The sequence below is a fragment of the Oculina patagonica genome, chromosome 7 (genome assembly GCF_052425735.1).
Source record: "Oculina patagonica isolate OP01 chromosome 7, crgOcupat, whole genome shotgun sequence".
Lineage (NCBI taxonomy): Eukaryota > Metazoa > Cnidaria > Anthozoa > Scleractinia > Oculinidae > Oculina > Oculina patagonica.
The window spans coordinates 224175-242464 of record NC_135764.1 but is presented as its reverse complement, the minus strand read 5'-3'; the positions used below and the strand labels follow the sequence as shown (position 1 = coordinate 242464).

Genomic DNA, 18290 nt, shown 5'->3' with positions numbered 1-18290 from the left:
GGTTTAACATATAATACGCGCTGATATTTTGCGAGTTGGGCCCCGTAGGGGCGAGGAAAAATGCGAGCAATGAGCAAATGCCCGCTTGTATTGTATGTTAAACCATCGAATAAGGGATTTATTATTCCACTATTTTTTCCACTAATTTTGGGTTCGTATTCCGTAAGTTTGTGGGTCCGTATTTTTGCCCTGTTCTACAGTGTAATAACCTGGCATATTTTGCGCGTTCTTTTGCCCTAATATGGTAAAATGGTGCAATAGTGGAATAATAATGAGCCATATCACCTATTACATGTTGTGCAGCAAGGTTTTAATTGTGCAGTTGCAAGTTACCTTTATGTCAATTCCACCAATGTGTCCTCTTCCAAAGAGCTGTATCTGATGCTTGTCCATATAACTGCAGACACAAAACACAAGATACTGGTTAAACATGCCACTGGTGTCAACGTTTGGAAGATTTATTAGAAGCAAGATATTATCATCACAAATGAAACTAACATTGGATTATAATCCACAGCAGTGTCTTCTCCTGTGTCCCATTCAAACACAAACTTTCTGTCAGCAAGACGACGGATCTTCTTTCTCTTTTTTACTCCACCAAGGTACCGCTCCTGAAATGACGCACATTAGAAAAAAGGTAGTCAAGAGTAGTTTAACTTAGTGTTCAAGGGTGTATTCAACAAGGTTACTGTCAAGAGCTCTTTAACAGATAATGATATACAAAAAAACCATATGCTGCATGTTATAGGAGCCCATTTTCCTTGTTTTCTGTTTAGTACTATATCATTGGTACTAATATTAATAATGTGTCCTTGTCACCCTTATTAATTTTTCCTTTTCACTGTTGAATGCTTTGATTTCTATTCCAGACTTTTCTTACCCTGTTAGTAAATTACAGAGTACATTACAGAGTGTGTTTGCACTGGTACCTGCAAGAATCACCAGTTTGACTCCTGTTGGTGTTCTCAATTACTTTTTAAACAGATAATTATATTGATGCATTTGGTACCTACCTTAATAGCTATGACTTCCTTGTCGTGGTCTTTTTCCTGCAAAAATAAAAGATCAAAAATAATAATGATGGTCTGACTGGGTAAAATTTATGAAAAAAAGACAGATGTGTTGAGGTTGTTTTCATTCATCTATTTTCCTTCAGGTACAAGTTCTGACGGAAATACAGTTGTCTGAAGTATAGTACACTCAATGACTGGTCTTGAGGGAAAGCATTGTTTGATGCAACTAGATTCTAGCTTTATTATATCAAATTATGTACTCTTCAAGTATGCATTTTAACATCTTTTGCCCCAAGCATACTGTACAAAACTAGGAGCATACCTTTCGTAGCTTTGCTTTCTCACTTTCAGCCTAAAGATAGGAAAGAAAAAGAAAAATGGTTTGAATGGCCTGTTTGGCAAGCTTTTAAGTCTATCATTCTGTCAATTTTTTTTATAGCTGTTGAATGCAACCTTTTAATAAATGAAGGGCTCGCTGCAAAAAGGGCGGTAGTGATTTTGGCCGAAAACGAACATGGACAAAACGACTCCAAATTTCGCATGTGAGTTTGTTTACGTGTGCTAAACATTGTCCTGCATTTCATTTCGCTGGTCTTTCCTTCGTTTTCGAAAAATAACACATGCAAAAAGACAAGGTTTTTGCTTGCGCGGCGTCTTTTGACTTTTCTTTTACAAACCTTTTGTTTCTCAAGATGATGAAGTCAGCTAAATTTTTAGGGTTACAGTCCTAGCCCTAACGCAAAAGGTAACCCCAAGGCCGTAGGGTCGGGATTAGAGTTTCAGATTAGGGTTACAGACTTAGCCCTAACGCAAAAGCCTAGCCCTAACACACACACACACACACACACACACAAAAAACAAGTTTAACACTAACCCCAAGGGATTAGGGAGTTAAGCCGTTTCAAGTTAAGTTTAGGATCAGAGTCAGCCTCAACCTTTTATAGATCGCGCTTTTAATGCAGTAAGCTTTCACGCCAGTTTGCTTGCAGCTAGCTTTTTCTGCAGTCTGTTTGCACTTATCTAGTTTTTGTTGTTTCGGGCAAGACTATTTTACTCTGTTACCGTTAGCTGTAATTTGCCGAGGTGAAAGTGAAATAAAGACTGATTGTTGATTGAATACGCTTGCTCGTGTTGTCACATTATACTAGTTTTGCTTTCAGTTGAGTGCCGCCGGCTTGCTCTCACTTCTATCTCCACTCCTTCCCGCGAAAACAAGATAAACTTATGAGGTTTTCGTTCGCACGAATCGATAGATTCATTGATGAATATTTAATGAGACACAGAAAATCTGTGTTCTGTGAGATCTGTGTTTTAGACTTTATTACCGCTTGGCTCCGCTGGCCTTTGTCAAACAACTTTCTCTCTCGAGCGCTAAAGAGCACTATTGTACAAAACAAAGGCCGAACATCTCTCATTTCTTCGAGAAATGCTGTGGGACTTACGGGTTTTCAGACTTAATGATGTCCTTCAACCGCCAAGCGGACGCACTCGCTCGAACGAACCAGTAGTTTATTTCCCCAAGAAAGGTGCCATTTTTGTTCTCTGTTCTTGAGCCACTAACATGTGACTTAAGACGTCACAATAGAATAGCGAGTCCCAGTCCCTCGCTGCCACCGCCTGGGAGCAAATTAAATATGAGAAAACATGGCGGTCAGCAAAGTTGGTTTCTGAAAAGCTGTTTTTACATCCCGGACGACTGTAATAAAGTGCCTCGAGGCAAGATTTGCACACGCGATGCGTGGAAAAATGTCTAGTGCTGGATTACTGTGGACAATGTAAGTTAAAAATCTGTTTCTTTTTGCATACGTTATTTTTCGAAAACGAAGGAAAGAACAACGAAATGAAACACAGGACAGTGTTAAGCACACGCAAACAAATTTGCATGCGAAATTTGGAGCTGTTTCGATAATGTTCATTTCAAGGGAAAATCACTACCGCCCTTTTTGCACCGAGCCCTTCAAATGTATTACATTTTTAATAAACAAAGCTCACACCTCTTCTTCAGTGAGGTTCTTCTCTCTTCTTTCCCTTCTTTCTCTTCTCTCTCTTTCTACTTCATCCTCTGAAGGAAGCGAAGATAAAACAAAATGACACATATTGTACTCAGTAATCTGTATCAACTTTGTCACAAGCATGGGACAAACGGAATACAAGTTACCTTTTCTGAACCTGAATCGAATTTACCTATGATAGTATGACCAAGCTTAGCATTAACCAGGGCTGCAAATAACAGTCCGTCATCGGACATTGGCCGAACAAAATTTGCTCTTGTCCGACGAAATCCCAAGTGTGGTCGGACATAATGGCCGGACAATTTTTTGATTATTAATCATTTTACGGCAACAATGAATAAAGTCTGTCCGACCACAATTTTGTTTTGTCCGACCAAGATGGTGTCTTAGTAGGACATATGTCCTTTCAAGTGAAAAAAATTATTTGCAGCCCTGATTAACTGTTTTTTTACATGTATTTATTATAACCATACTCAATGCATTTGAAATTACTGATCCTAGCAGTATACAGGATACCTGTAACATGCAAACCTTGGCTATTCAAAAGCTAGAAACTGGCAAATCTGCACACAATACAATGTAAACATAGCAGTTCTTAATAAGGCCAACCTCTAGAATACTGTGCCTCTCTAAGAAACTTCTCTCTCATTTGGCGCTCTTCCTGAAAAACAAAAAAAATAAAATTAATTGAAACATGTACATCTGGATTGGCCATCTGCATGTAAAATTGGGAAACATAGTGCCTGTCTCCACCCAGGTTCATAAATGGGTACCGGCAAATTTAATGCTGGGGGGCAGCCCTGTGATGGACTAGCATTCCATCCTAGGGGAGTAGAAATACTCTTAGTCACTTTCTACTGAAAGTGGGATGAGCTCTCAATATGGGCCACTAGTTTCGAAAGCAGACTTTAGACCAATCAGATCAAAGACCTCTAAGTTCTCACACCTCAGTCTTCTTCCGCTGTTCTTCAACTTGTTGTTGTCTTCTCTTTAGTGCCTCCATGGCTCTTTGTTCTTTGGTCAAAAATGTTGGCTGTGAAAAAAATATCAAGTTAAAGACTTTCAGCAAACCTTAAAGTACAAATGAAAAACAAGCTGTTCCATTGAACAACAACTTAAGTAAAACTTTAAAGTACATGTAAACATTTACAAATGAAATGCATAAAAACAATCCTACAGGGTCCCACTCAAGTAGTGGTTCCCCATGACAGTATGTACCTTCTCTTGTGCTTTCTTTTCAGCCTCTCGTCTTGCAATCATCTCTTCAAGTGACAAGGGCTAACACAAGAAAGAAGAACATCTACGGCTTTATAATGCAACTCAATAAATAGGAATTAATACAGACTAATGATACAACAGTTAGGAAACTTTGCGAAACAGTCTAAAATACCATCAGAAACGCTACATGTCGGGTCTGTTACAAACTTCATTATAATAATAAATAAATTAAAGCAGTAGTGGTTAACCTACAGTGATAGCTATTGTTTGGCCTGAAAAACGTTTTTGACTACCAGCTTATTGCTCATAGTAATATACATTGTACTTGAACATGTACTGCACATTTGCCTGACATGTATATTTCTAATCAGTTAGAAATAAAGAAAATAATTCACAGGGATATCCAGTACTTTGTTCAAGAGTTACACAGTTGTTTAAGCCGTTCGCACACTTGTTTGACAGCTACTTTTTTCATTACACTGTATCACATCAAGGGGGATAAAGTAGTTGTAGTAGTACTCGTGTTTACTTTATCTTGTGGGAACTGGAATAAGCTCTAGCGGCATAAACCAGTAACCCAAGGTGCAGCATTAACTTTTTAACAGTAGTACGCTCACCTCAACTTTTGCAGTTTTCTCTTGTTCTTGTTCTTCTTCATCTTTTTTGTTATCATCTGGTCTGTAAAGAACAACAATGTAATTTACAATTATATTAATTTAACTCAAATAAGCATCCTCCTTACAATCAATTAGCAACTACAGTCGAAGCTCTCGTAAGCGGACACCCTTGGGACGCGAAAAAAGTGTCCGTAACTGGAGCTGGCCGCTTACAAGAATGGTTCTCGTAGGCGGCCACTAGAGGTGTTGGGGATAAATGGTCGCTTACGGGAGCTTGCCCAGTTGACAATAACCGGACGGACGTGGATGACGATAAAACAAACACTGAGATATGGTACTGTAATTACTGTAAAATCATTGTGACTAACGGCGGTGTGAAGTTGATTGATTAAAACAAGATACAGAAGTCGTTAAAAGGATTTTCTTCGGGATGTCCGCTTACAAGAGCTTAAAAACAAAGAAAAAGACTAAGTCGTAATCTCCGAAAGTGTCCGCGGCCGCTTACTGGAATGTCCGCTTACGAGAATGTAAAAATACAGAGTTTGTATGGGAGTTAAAACGGGGTTTCAAACAAGGCGGCCGTAAGTAGAGCTGTCCGCTTACGAGAGTGTCCGTTAAGAGAGCTTCGACTGTATAATGCCAATTCATGCCCTTCCCCAGTAAGCACCCATGGTTCATTCCTAGAAAGCTCTTATTCTACCAGTATCTACATACTTGTTTATTCATGACACTGTAGACAGTAAGAAAATAAAAATACATCATGAAAAGGAAATAGGTGGGGGGGGACAACTTACTTTGATTTTTTGCTATCTTTGGATCTGTTTGGTGACCTGGATCTGAAATATGAAGAAAGGTCAATAAATACAAGCCCATGGGCTCACAATTGGGGAGGGGGGGGAGGGGGGTTATTTGTGGAAGGTTTTTTGCATCTGAGATTTGTGGGGCTTATTCATATTTGGCAGGGGGGGTCTACGGGTTTATTTCCAGGGGAGCCAATTTTGGAATTTTATGGTATTTAGTTACGGTATAGCTCTTAACACATTGCTATTAACCAGAACAGGCATCACTGGTGCTCAAGTTCTGCGGTGGGAGGAGTTCTTTCCAATGATACCCAAAGCAGCATGATTAGTTGAATTGAGCTTGAAATAATTGGAAAAGGAGTGTAAATGGGTACCAACAGATTCAATGCTGGGGGGGGGGCTTACCCTGCAATGGATAATCATCCCATCCATGCTACTAAAACCGGATAAGCACCGTCTTGATGGGCCAATAGGCTTGAATGCAGACTTCACCTACCTACCTTACCTTTCTATGCAACTTGCACAGAAGATAAGCGCGTGGAAGGGGTTTCCTTTCGTTAACCGCGTTGGAATCCACCGTAGAACGAGGAATCTCAAGTTACACCAAGAGACTGTTCCTAGAGTCGTGGCACTCTACGGTGGATTACACGCGGTTAACGAAAGAAAACCCCTTCCGCGCGCTTACACTCCATTGTTAAGGAATTAAAGATTAGATGGCGTATTCAAACATGACTAGCGCGTGCTAATATTATAACGAACTCATTTTCAATACTCTGATGAAGGTGGACAGAGGCCACCGAAAATTTAGTGTTTAATAATCTCAGATCGGATGAATCATTCTACTGAAAATAAATGATGTACATGTAGTGTATAAAATCACCGCACTTTGGGAACAGCGTGTACCAGTCCCAATTAGCCGTGATTTGTCAATTTTTTAATTGCACTCATATAAATCTTGAATGAATGTGTTGTTGCATGTTGTTTGCTATACAAGCTAATTATTTATATTATTATTACTCACTGACTACTGCAGCCTGCCAGACTGACACCTTGCAGTACGTTTGACTTTACTTGATTAATAAACTCAGTTACCTTGATCTTTTCCGGTGTTTTCTGTCTTTATCTTTATCTCTCCTTCTGTCCCTTTCTTTGTCACGTTTGTCCCTGTCTCGATGCCTGTCCTTGTCTCTCTTTCGTTCTTTCTCTCTGTCAGAGTTTCTGTCCTTATGCCGGTGTCGCTCTTTTTCCCTATCTCTGTCTCGTTCCGTAATATCTTTTTCATCTCGTGATGACGACTTGCCATTCACGTCAACCTCCATCTTAACCTCGCTTCCCATTTTTACTCAAAAAATTAACAATGTTGATAAAATTTGGACACAAAACGATTCCCAAACGTTCAATATGGCCGCCTCTTCCCAACATACATTGAAAACCTGGCGCGAGCGAGCAAAAGGACTTCTGGGAATTATTTGAGCCCGAGGGAAGATGGCGTCCGTGCGTACATATTTGAAGCCTTTTAGGCCCATTTTGATCATGATTTTTCTGTTGCTTGTTGGATTTTTGACGTACATTACTGCTGCTGACGAACCTGATGATGGTGTTAACGATTTTGCTGAATTTGAAACGGAAGGGGACGAGGAGGAAGAAGAAGAAACAGACATACACGGAACACATGATCAAGATGAAGAAGAAGACGAAGAAGGTTTGATCAAAATATTCCAAAGTAGATTTCCTTTTTAATTATTATCTATAGACTAGTAAGTAGACGAATTTTAAACCACAAAGTTTATGTAGACGATGGAATGCACTTCGAAAAACTGCTTCTAAGAATTCGAATGGAATTGGAATTCGAAGCCAGGACTAACTTCGTTTACAATTGAAAATAATTAAAGTGTACTGATGTCTTGAGGATTTCTAGACGTTCTTTTTCTTTCTAGTCATTCGGCTGTTGTTTATTTCAATATTTTCAATTATATTAAATGTATGTCCATTTTGATAACCATTGCCTGATAATTTTCAGTTTTTCCTTGCACTGTTCTGGATATTGATAAAGTTTTAATCAATTTCACGTGGTAACATGCAGGTAACCTGCCACGTGACGGGTGTTAATCAATAATAATTCGCATTATATCAAATTTGTGTATAAAAGTGGAAACAGAAGTGAACTAACCACAGTAATTGAACTGAAGCAACCTATATCACTCAAATGAATTGTTACAACACGAGAATGATGCCTGTATTGTAACTTTCAGTCAGGTTAACTCTAATATAAATCCCCCATTTTTATTTTTTGAAGCATGGTGGTCTAATAAAATTAATTCTTAGTTGACCAGTCTGGGTTCAAGGGATTTTACTTGCTTCTCTCCTTCCTGGACGATATAACTAATGAACTATTAGGGCAGCCGGGTAAAAACAAAGTTAATCATATCTATGGCAGAAATCTCGAGTTTGATTGGATCTGGCACGCCTATTTGTGGCATAATTGGAACGCAATCACGTGGGTGTGCAATTACAGGTACAGTTGAATCCCGATAACTCGAACCTTCAAGGGAAATCGAAAAAGGTTCGAGATAACGGGAGTTCGAGTTATCAAGGGTAAAATTAGTAAGAAAATGACCTAAAAGGGAAATCGAAAAAGGTTCGAGTTAGTGGGAGTTCGAGTTACTGAGGGTTCGAGTTATCGGGATTCAACTGTATCCAATTTGAACAACTTCATATTGGATACCTGTAATTGGACCCCTACACCATCCGTGCATCAATCATTTGCATTTAGATGGGTTCGTCCTTGTTGTTTTCCTATTTTTTGTAAAACTAATCGTATATACCTTTGACTTTTTCATATAAAAAGTTTCTCAAAGACTTCCTAACCTCAATACAATTGAACCACAACATAAACAATGTAGCCAATTTATACTAGAGAAATCCTCTGGAATCCATTATGAGGTCAGTCGTTTATACATGTTAATTAAATTAAATTGGGAAAATTGGATGTTGAACAGTTACTAGTTTGGGAATCAATCAGTGACTTTGTTCTGGGTGTGCTGACTTCTTTGAGCAAAGTACAAAAAGAACAATTTAGCAGACACTTTTCATCTGCTTTTCAGCTGAAGTTCAAGAAGAGACAGATGAATCAGAAGCCACAGTTGAAGAGGTAACCTGAGATCCATGTGTTAATTCTCCTCACGGCAATTGAACAACTTACCTATCTTTCCTTTCAAATTGCAGCCTGACGAGGAACAAGAAGAATTTGATCACTTTACAGATGAAGAAGAGTTTGAGGTTCTTAGAATTCATGTTTTCCATTGCTTTACTTGTACACAGATATGTCATAATTATGTCATACTCTCCTTTGGGAAGTTTTGATCATTATGACAGCATGTTTTGTAATAAAAATTATTTTCATCTGCTTTTTCCCACTTCACAGGGTTATAATAAAGAAAAGATACCAAAAGGAAAGTCAGGTCCACAGCCTGATTTGAAAATTAAAAAGGTACATTTACTGTTTTCACCGATGAGATAATCTTTTATACTTGTTGCTTTTCATAATTTTTGGCTGTTTTTTTTGCTTACATTTTTATCTTTATTTCAGATTCCTGTTCATTTAAGAGCAAACTGGGAAGGATTTTATGCTGAAATTTTGACTCTAGCAGGACTTGCAGCATATGCTCTTAATTTCTTTGCTGGACGCAGTAAAAACTCCAGGCTTGCGACTGCGTGGTAAGTCAATTGATTGGATGATGCTGAAAGTATGTTTTTCATAGAAAACTAAGAACTGTTTTTGGATTGATTTATAACAGTACTAAAAGTCAGTTTCTTTATTATACTTATAGGTTGAAATCTAACAAAGAGCTTTTGGAGAGTAATTTCAGCATAGTGGGTAAGTTGATAAGGCACTCATTGTGTTTATTCTACATTTTGTGATGGCTATTTTTAGATATGGAAAATTAGGATTGACCATGATCCTGACAATAATCAGGGCTGTGCTCTTAGGGCGCCCGGGTGCCTCAGGCGACTAACTTTTGTCTTTGGGCGACCAGATAATCTTATTTCTTTCATATAAGCTTTATGCTGGGCACCCAGGATCTCATACAGGGCTCACCAAAACCCCCGTCTGATCGTCCGGGACAAGTAGATTTTCCAGTCGGGCAAGTGACTTTTCATGCTCACTTGCCCGACGGGCAAGGGCCCAGGCAAACCATCAATTAACTAATTTCTTAAACAACGATTTTGAAACAAAGAAGTACATTTTTAGCCTACTTGTCATGGGTAATCAAAGGTTATAAATAATCTTTTACAAAAACTAAAGGAAGTTTTGAACGATGCTACTTTGAACAAGGCTTCACGACAGTGATAAATTCACCGTTTGCAAGCCTTTAAGACCTTAATTTTTGGTTCTTATTTTCCATAGAATCAGCCACTCAAAAAAGTAAGGCAAAACAACAATTTTCTACATTTTTGTTTTGTTTTGTTTTGTTTTTTGGGAGAGGGAGGGAGGTGCAGGGGGTTCATGAATTATTAATAAGTTTAAGAACCTGGGCAAGTGGGAAAGTGTCCGGGCAAGCAGAATTTGAGAGTTACTTGCCCCATGGGCAAGCTGGAATTAAATTTTTTGTCGAGCCCTGTCATAGTAAATAATAAAGATGGTAATTTTTTTTTTTTTTTCTATGAGCCCTGTCATAGTTTGGAACCTTTGGGCTCCTTGTAATTTTTCTTGGAGCACAGCCTTGGACATGTTTATAATTACATGTATGAACTTATTTTCATTAAACAGGTGATGATGGTTCAAGTGAGGAGCCTCAACAAGGAGTACTTGTAAAAGAGAGTGAAAGTCTGTACACATTATGGTGTACAGGCAGGGTGGGGTGTGATGGATTGCTTGTTGAAATAAAGGTAAGGTTGAGTATACTGCACAGAAGTGACTTCATGTTACTTGATGGAGTATTTAGTATTGGCATGTGCTAGTTTTGATTATTATACATTAGAATTTCTTTGAAACATGTGATTGGTCGAGAGCATTCAGTCAATATACAGTAGCATGTGAACTTGACATGATAACCCAATATCTGCAGCAGATATTAGGTTATCATGTCAAGTTCAAAGTCTGCCTAGTTTCCAAGCCCCTCGTCCGTGTAGTGCTGTCAAACTTTTGAAAATATGGCTGAGCGATTCGTCTCCGTTTCTGAAGAGGAATTGAAAGTTTTGATCGAGAATAAAGATTCTAAAAACACCAAGAGAACAACAAAACCAAGTGTAAAAATTCTGAATGATTATTTGAGGGAGAAGAACCTGGAGGAACCACAAGTTAAAACCGCTTTGGCCAATGTTCTGACGAAGTTTTACGCCGGCGCTAGAAAAAGTGATGGCAAATTGTTTGAAAACGTATAATAAAACAATTATTGAATTCGGTTTTCGCATGATATCGTGAATTATCAAAACCTCGTGTCTGTGTTATCTGCCTCAGCCTTCGGCTTCAGCAGATAACACAGACCTCGGTTTTGATAATTCACGATATCATGCTCAACCTCATCCAATAATTGCTTATTATTATGTAGGTGCGCGCGCTAGTCTTGTGCTCGTGATATCATGCGCGCGCTTTGCTTAATTTATTTGACGTGTGCGCTTAGTTCGTAATTTAACGGTTTACATTTGTTTACGTTATATTTTCCTTATTATTTTGTCTTGTCTGTAACTGTGCTCACATCGTGGGTGGCTCCTTCTAAAATTTTCTGCAATTGGTATAGGATTGAATGGAGCCGAAACCAATTGTGGAATTGCACGCATTTTCGGCATCCTACTGATGAACGGTTACGGCAATTAGATATTTTCAGGAGCATCATTACGTTCATGGTCTGTCCCCTTAGAATTATTATTAGTCAACCAACCCAACCAACTAAACAGTGGACTTGCCGACCAACAAACTGACTGTCCGACTGATTGACTGACCAATTTTTTCAGTATTTGCAAAGAGAAATGTGGTGTCTAAGTTTTGTTTGCCGTGAAGTAATATAATGTTGCTTGTTGATGTTCTCACTTGAAATTAATCTATTTTCTATTGCAGTTACAAAAACGTCATGACCTAGTTAGTGTGATGTCATATTTAGTCAAACCAGTTAAAGATACCATAGTAAGTGTTTCATTCTTCTATTTAACTTGCCAATAAGTTGTATGTGAGTGGTAACTGCAACAGAGTGTTACTGAAGAGATAATCTGATAATGTTAGACAGCATATGCATGAATTGAGTGGCATGGCTTTATGAGACCATCTCTTAGCTACATGTAAGGAAATCCCCCTACTGCACCAGGAAACTGGAAAGGTTTAATGTAAATACCGGTACATTAAATTTTTATGTATTTTGTAATCCAGTTTAAATTAAATTCAATTTTCATGACATTGAATGGATTCTTTGTCAAAACAACTACCGGGCAAGTTATTGCTCTGGTATTGTCTGGGTACCCAGCTGGGAATAACTTACACTGTATGTCATTAGATGACAAATGAACGTGTTTTTTGTCAAAACTCAGGTTCAGTCAAACCTCCTGTTATGGACACCTCTATAATATGGACAGCTCACTTGGTCCAAAAGAGATCAAAACAAATATAAACTCTACCCCTGAAGAAAATAGACTGCCTTTAATTCTGCTGTATCTTTACAAATTTCTTTTAGACAGTTACAGTACACATGACTGATGAAGAAATGGACAACTTTGTTTTTGCTGTGCTGCCAAAAAAGACTGCAACAAAGATGCAGAAGGAACTGCAAGATTTGGTAAGCAACAAATGCATTTATTTTGGTGTCATACAGTGTTTAGAAAAAAAGAAATACTTACCGGTACTACAGTTGAATCCCGATAACTCGAACCCTCAGTAACTCGAACTCCCGCTAACTCGAACCTTTTTCGATTTCCCTTTTAGGTCATTTTCTTACTAATTTTACCCTCGATAACTCGAACTCCCGTTATCTCGAACCTTTTTCGATTTCCCTTGAAGGTTCGAGTTATCGGGATTCAACTGTACATTATATTATTATATACTACCTTACATGGCATTACACTGCATTTTATTACGTTTTGCTACACTAACAAATAATCAGTTAAATCATTTTTTGGTTTCTTTTGTTTTAGACCTTCTTCTGCCCTGAAAAACGCAGTGGTGCCAAATATGATCTTCCTGCTTCATTTGTTGTGTTAACTGAATCAGCTGAGGCTGCTAGTGCCATTTTATCATCCCAGGTACCACTTAAATTATGATGAAATCATAAATTCTCCTTTTGATTATCCTATATTTCTTTTAATTTTAGCTCTGGGAATTTGCTGGATCATCCATTTTAAGACATCTCCTTTGTAGTCCTTATCTTGTGAAGTGGATGATTTTTTGTTCTCTAGGCCTTTGTTCCTGATGTTGTATTGATCTTGTAATCAAAGATTCTGCTAGACTGTTCACAGTCCCCTATTTTTCTGTGAAGTGGTAGAGATCGATCGTTGAGTTTGACGAGCCGCCATCTTGGTTCCTTAAAGCGAACGAAAACTGGGTCAGGGTTGCAGGGTGTTTATAGGGTGCAGGTGGGCACCCCTATCCATGGGGATTTTGCACTCTCCCCAGTTTTCACTCGCATTCAGGAAAAACAGGGGACTGTGAACAGTCTAAGATTAAGCAAGGACCTTGGTTTGCTTACAAATGTTTGTTTTCATGTCAAGGACCGATAGAAATCTGTTGTTGTTTTTTCATAGATCACAAGAGCTATTTCAGGTGGTGAAGAAATGTTTGAGTCTTTGATATTCTCTGATCAATATGTTGGCCCTAAACAGCCAGATGATGAGTATGTTTTCTGTTAATATAATTTACTGTTTTTTGTATTGATCAATGTTTGTTGAGTCTAATAATGAGACTTAATTATTAAGTAAGGAAATGAATCAGGCAAGTGAAGGATTCTTCCAACTGCATGTTAGTTTGATATTAGTTTTATTCTTTTTCCAGTGAGCAAGCAGCCAATGGAAAACCTGTCAAACCCAAGAAGGTCTTGCTTTTTAATTTTATTGGTAAGTTGGATAAACTAATAATGTGACTAAACTGGGCCCTTACATAACAAAGCTGTTCACGAGGTAAAGCCTAACAATCCGCTCTGGTTCCTACACGCTGTGGAGTGCTTGGGTCATAGTTCCTAGTCAGGTGATCACTAGCCTGCGAGCAGGCTCCCGATGATGTTTTCGGCGAGCGGAGCGAGCCGAGTTATGTGTCGGGTCGGGACTCAAAATCGGGGGAGCCTGCGGACAAAGCTTTTTTGCCGCCGTTCCGTGCACGAGATTCTAGTGCAACATCTGATTGGTCGAATCACTGACTGTTGACAGGTCTTATCAACATATCTCAATTTGCCGACACCGTAAATATACACGGACGCGATGGAATGCGGCTTATTATGAAGTGAAAACATGGCGATGATAAATAAAGGTGACGGGCCTACACGACTCCTACGTTCGTGACATTTGTAACCTTTGCCGTTTTGTGTTGAGTTCGGTCTTTCGACCTTTTTTGCTTCTGACTTCTTTCTGAGGGTACTGTTATTATTTGGAGGCTTTATGTATTGAATAGAGCCGTAAGATTGTGGCCATTTAAGTGTCTAGAGGTCATTAGTCCGCGCCGCGTGGTTTCCGTTTGTAAAGTTGAATGACACCTCTAAATCTGTACTCTGCCACATGTTGTGCTAGTTCAGTTTGTTTTGGCTCAATTCTATTTGCAAGATATGCTTTAGGCTCTCAAAATGTTCGCCCTGGAAGGACAAGATCTGAAATGTTCCTAAAAATCGAGCTTGAAAGACAGAGCGCTCGATCAAAATAATGCAAGAAGCATAGCCTTTACAACACAGAATGTCTCTCTGAAACCAACTTTCAGCTTTTTCATAGTAAAGCTGAAACAGTCTCTGGCTAAGCCGGACAAAAGATAAATCCGTGATAAGACAATACATCTTGCATCAGTATTGATTTTAAAAACAGATTAAAATGCCGGGCCCGGCTTCAATAAAATGCAAGTAGTTTACATTTTCACGGAACATTTCAGATCTTGTCCTTCCAGTACCCTCAGAAAGAAGTCAGAAGCAAAAAAGGTCGAAAGACCGAACTCAACACAAAACGGCAAAGGTTACAAATGTCACGAACGTAGGAGTCGTGTAGGCCCGTCACCTTTATTTACCATCAACTGTAAGGGGGACTTCAATGCTATCCTCGCTTGTTTCATCCGTAAAAGCTAGTGTCCTGCGCGAAGTTTTAATAGCGGAAACACTATCTCTATTTCGCTTTGCCGAAGGTGTAACACCGGCCGGCGAACGAAACTCCACCGATCGTTTTGTACTCGTTGTATTTCTTTCGGGAGATCCGCCAGCGATTGATGAGTCAGGCGAAGGGTCTTTCACACTTAAAGACGGTTCACTGCATCGGCTTGTGAAGACGGAAACTGAATGAGAGAGGCGAACAGCTTGTCGAGCACACGGCATGCAACAAAGAACTGAAAACCCCTCTTTCTTTTCTACTTGTAATCCAAGGATTTCCAAGGCCTCTGCCACGACGACGCTATCTTGTCCGGGGACAACAAGAAGTTCCTTATTTTTAGAAACATCGAAAACCGGCACAGAATTTAGTACCCTTTTTGAACTGCTCAAAGACTTTTTACAAAAGCGGCAATGAGGATCGCTCCGATCCATATTGGAGAAAAGCGCGGTTTTTTCCCGCGAGCTGTCATTTTCAAGTACGCTCTAATTACATTCCAATGCATCTAGGCGGAGAAGGTGGAGTTGATGACACGTTGTCGACAGATTAGTGACAGATGATGAAAGGTTTATAAAAAGGGGCGGAATGGCTGCCTCCATGCTTTGTCAACAGGCTCTCTCTCCCAGCCCCCCCTCCGCTCTTCCTTTTTTTTCGCCCCCTCCCCGACCGGAGAGCCTGTTCACAGGCTAGGTGATCACATAAAGGCACATTAAGCTATGTTCTGGTTTACTGACTTTTTCATGTAGCCATCCCGGCCCTAGCTTTAAAATATTGATTTTTTCCCCACAGTTACCTAAAGAGATAGTTTAAAATCCAGGTCCCTGTTCTTCAAAAGGTGGATAATGCTATTCTCTGGATAAATCACTATCCAGTGGATAGCATAGTTTGTTTTTTCAATCCACTGGACAATAATTTATCCTGTGGATAAAGTTGTCCATGATTGTTTGTAAAGATTATTCAGTGTTTGTAATTATTTTGCAGTCCCCTCTAAAGGCAGTAGTACCAAGTCAGCTGACATGGTCAAATTGGAACCCATGATGAGGCTAGTACTGCACTGTATTGACAGGGTTCGCCGTTTCAGGCTCGGAAAAGAGGTGTGTCAAACTGGTCATGTGTGATAAACAACTCATGCTTCCGTAAATTGAAGAAATCTCTGATGATTCTTGTTAAGTCCGCTGGGCAGGAATTAAATATATCAGATGCTAGTCTCACAGCATTAATTGAACACACTTCCCTTTTCTTGTGCTCAGTCATCATCATTATCATACAAAAACTTATAACTCCTCCCCCATGTGAGAGAGGTTTGTGTTTTAGTGATATTCCAGACTAATGATGTTGCTCTATACGGATATATTTTTATTAATACTTTGTGAGCAAGGCAAAGCCAGTCAGAGTCACTGCATAGATATTTCAAGAGTAACGCTATCAGTTTAGAATTTCTCGGCTCAAATCTGTGACTCTTTACCGAAGAAAACTTGAGTACGAAAAGAGGTACATTTGTACTCAAGTTACAGTATAGTCTTGTGTGACTTAACCGTGTTACGTTTACTTTCAGGCAAAAGCTAAAGCTGAAAAGAACCGACGGGAACTTGAAGAAAACCTTCTGAAACAATCTCACGCCCAAAGGCAAGAAGTGAGTGTAGTATTAGAGAAGTCACACTGAACAGAAATGGATGACTGACTTATCGTCAGTACTTGTCGCTGTTAAATCGTTTACTGATTTGTTTGTTTCTTACTCGTACATTAAAGGCCGCCCAACAGCGTCGTGAAGACAAAATAAGAGCTGAGAAAGAACGCATCATGCAGGAGGATGACCCTGAGAGACAACGACGGCTTGAGGTTAGTGGATGTTGCTTAGCAACATTGCTGACCGTTACGATAGTGGACTCATGAGTGTTCAGGTTCGCATGTTATGTGATTTGAATAGCTTGGCTAAAACGTGTTTGACATTTTTCTCTGCAGGAGAGAGAACACAAGAAAGAAATGAAGAAAAGAAATCCATTCAAAGTGAAACAAGTCAAGGCACGTGGCTGATGGAGGAAAAGTTTTAGAAAATTCTCCATTCTTCCAGCATAACCTTGCTTCAGTGTTATCCATAGCTTCTTTCACCAATCACAATAAGTTATTGTAACTATTTCATGGCATACAAAGGCAACGAGGCGTTTTCTTTAATTATGAAATGTTGATTTAAAAGTGAAGCAAAACTTAGCTGAAGGAAGTCTTGGGCAAGTAATGAAAGTTGATTCTGATAACCTCACCGGCTGTGGGTTATTCAATCTTTGTTTTATATTTTGCTTTTTTAGAGAATTTAAAAGTATAGTGAGGCTTCCTTTCTGTTGAAGACATTTTGTATATTGAAAATCGCTCAAAATTGCGTGTAGGAACAGAACTCTTTAGCGACTGCTACAGAAGAGGACCAGTAAAATAGAAAGCGTGCTAGAGCTGCTACACTACTCAACCCCTTGCATTTATTTCATAATCGTTTTTGATGAGTACTTAGTTTCATGTTTTTTTTCACTCCTCGTGACTTTTCATTATCGCTCATACGGTGTATCCCAAAGTTGTCGGAAATTTTTTAACGTCAGCTTGTAGCAGTGGGCCTTTTCTTATTTCCGAAAAACGAAAAGCATGGGCTCCTACCCTACAACCCAGACTTTCAATGTTTTTTACTGTTATTTGGTGTTACACAATCGCAGTGATGGGGATTCTTTGCGGATTGTGACGTAAGGCCATCCCAATAAAATGTTTCGTTTTCCATCGCCCGACCGACTCATTTTTTTTCGAAATGTAAAAAAAAGAAAATTCCAACTGGTCAAGTAGGCAAGAACTTTAATTTACAAGCACACGATCTTGTTTTATTAACAAAAATTGGTATGATGTGATGTCCTTGTCTTTAATTAACATCGATACTAAGTTTGTTTTTCAAAGGTTGTTTCGTGCCAAGGGCATTAACCGGATTGTTCCGACATTCTCAGCGAGATCGACTGAAACAAAATCTTTCGGTTCTGCATCTCCTGGCTTCTTAAATTAACCCAGACCCCTTAAAGTGTTTATTGTTTTTTTTCTTTTGCCCGACCGACCGACCGACCCACCATCACAAGAGACGGGGCGATGGGAAACGAAACATTTTATTGGGATGGCCTAAAAACAAATAAAAATAATAATTAAATACACGGCAACAGACTTGTATCACAAAGAAGTCCATTATTGTTAATTTCATACCAACAGCTGGCTGTTACGCACCATTCTACTTCCATATTTTCGTTTGAGTTCTATTTTTGTCTTTTTGGTGAATGTTTAATAAAGGAAATATGTGTGTATTAACTTTAATGCTTCGTTGTTTCTTGAATAAAGTTCATTGTCAGAGGTTCA

General features: G+C 39.0%; 2 protein-coding genes across 2 annotated transcripts in view; one reads left to right on the top strand and one right to left on the bottom strand.

Moving 5' to 3' along the window:
• The window catches only part of LOC144660416 (putative ATP-dependent RNA helicase DDX23), a 17351-nt gene extending 10243 nt beyond the window's left edge, over positions 1 to 7108 (bottom strand). The window contains exons 1-11 of the mRNA XM_078521032.1: positions 6753 to 7108; positions 5655 to 5696; positions 4861 to 4921; positions 4244 to 4303; positions 3972 to 4058; positions 3635 to 3686; positions 3008 to 3075; positions 1336 to 1365; positions 1014 to 1049; positions 499 to 611; positions 334 to 397 (exon numbers count right to left, since the gene is read on the bottom strand). Coding sequence (XP_078377158.1) covers positions 334 to 397; positions 499 to 611; positions 1014 to 1049; positions 1336 to 1365; positions 3008 to 3075; positions 3635 to 3686; positions 3972 to 4058; positions 4244 to 4303; positions 4861 to 4921; positions 5655 to 5696; positions 6753 to 6997 — 858 coding nt within the window. The 5' untranslated portion in view covers positions 6998 to 7108. The remainder of the gene's footprint in view (positions 1 to 333; positions 398 to 498; positions 612 to 1013; positions 1050 to 1335; positions 1366 to 3007; positions 3076 to 3634; positions 3687 to 3971; positions 4059 to 4243; positions 4304 to 4860; positions 4922 to 5654; positions 5697 to 6752) is intronic.
• Positions 7106 to 18290, top strand: LOC144660417 (PAT complex subunit CCDC47-like). The gene is made up of 16 exons (XM_078521033.1): positions 7106 to 7362; positions 8765 to 8811; positions 8886 to 8939; positions 9085 to 9150; positions 9250 to 9377; positions 9491 to 9537; positions 10432 to 10550; positions 11719 to 11784; positions 12326 to 12427; positions 12783 to 12890; positions 13389 to 13477; positions 13636 to 13697; positions 15900 to 16012; positions 16474 to 16551; positions 16668 to 16757; positions 16881 to 18290. The coding sequence occupies exons 1-16, from the start codon at positions 7146 to 7148 to the stop codon at positions 16950 to 16952; spliced, it is 1458 nt and encodes a 485-aa protein (XP_078377159.1). The 5' UTR covers positions 7106 to 7145; the 3' UTR covers positions 16953 to 18290.

Bases quoted from the DNA above. Each gene is read 5' to 3' on its own strand.
- LOC144660417 (XM_078521033.1), top strand. From the start codon at position 7,146: ATGGCGTCCGTGCGTACATATTTGAAGCCTTTTAGGCCCATTTTGATC. The intron at 8,812-8,885 runs GTAACCTGAGAT...TTCAAATTGCAG, and splicing joins CAGAAGCCACAGTTGAAGAG to CCTGACGAGGAACAAGAAGA. The intron at 9,378-9,490 runs GTAAGTCAATTG...TTATACTTATAG, and splicing joins TCCAGGCTTGCGACTGCGTG to GTTGAAATCTAACAAAGAGC.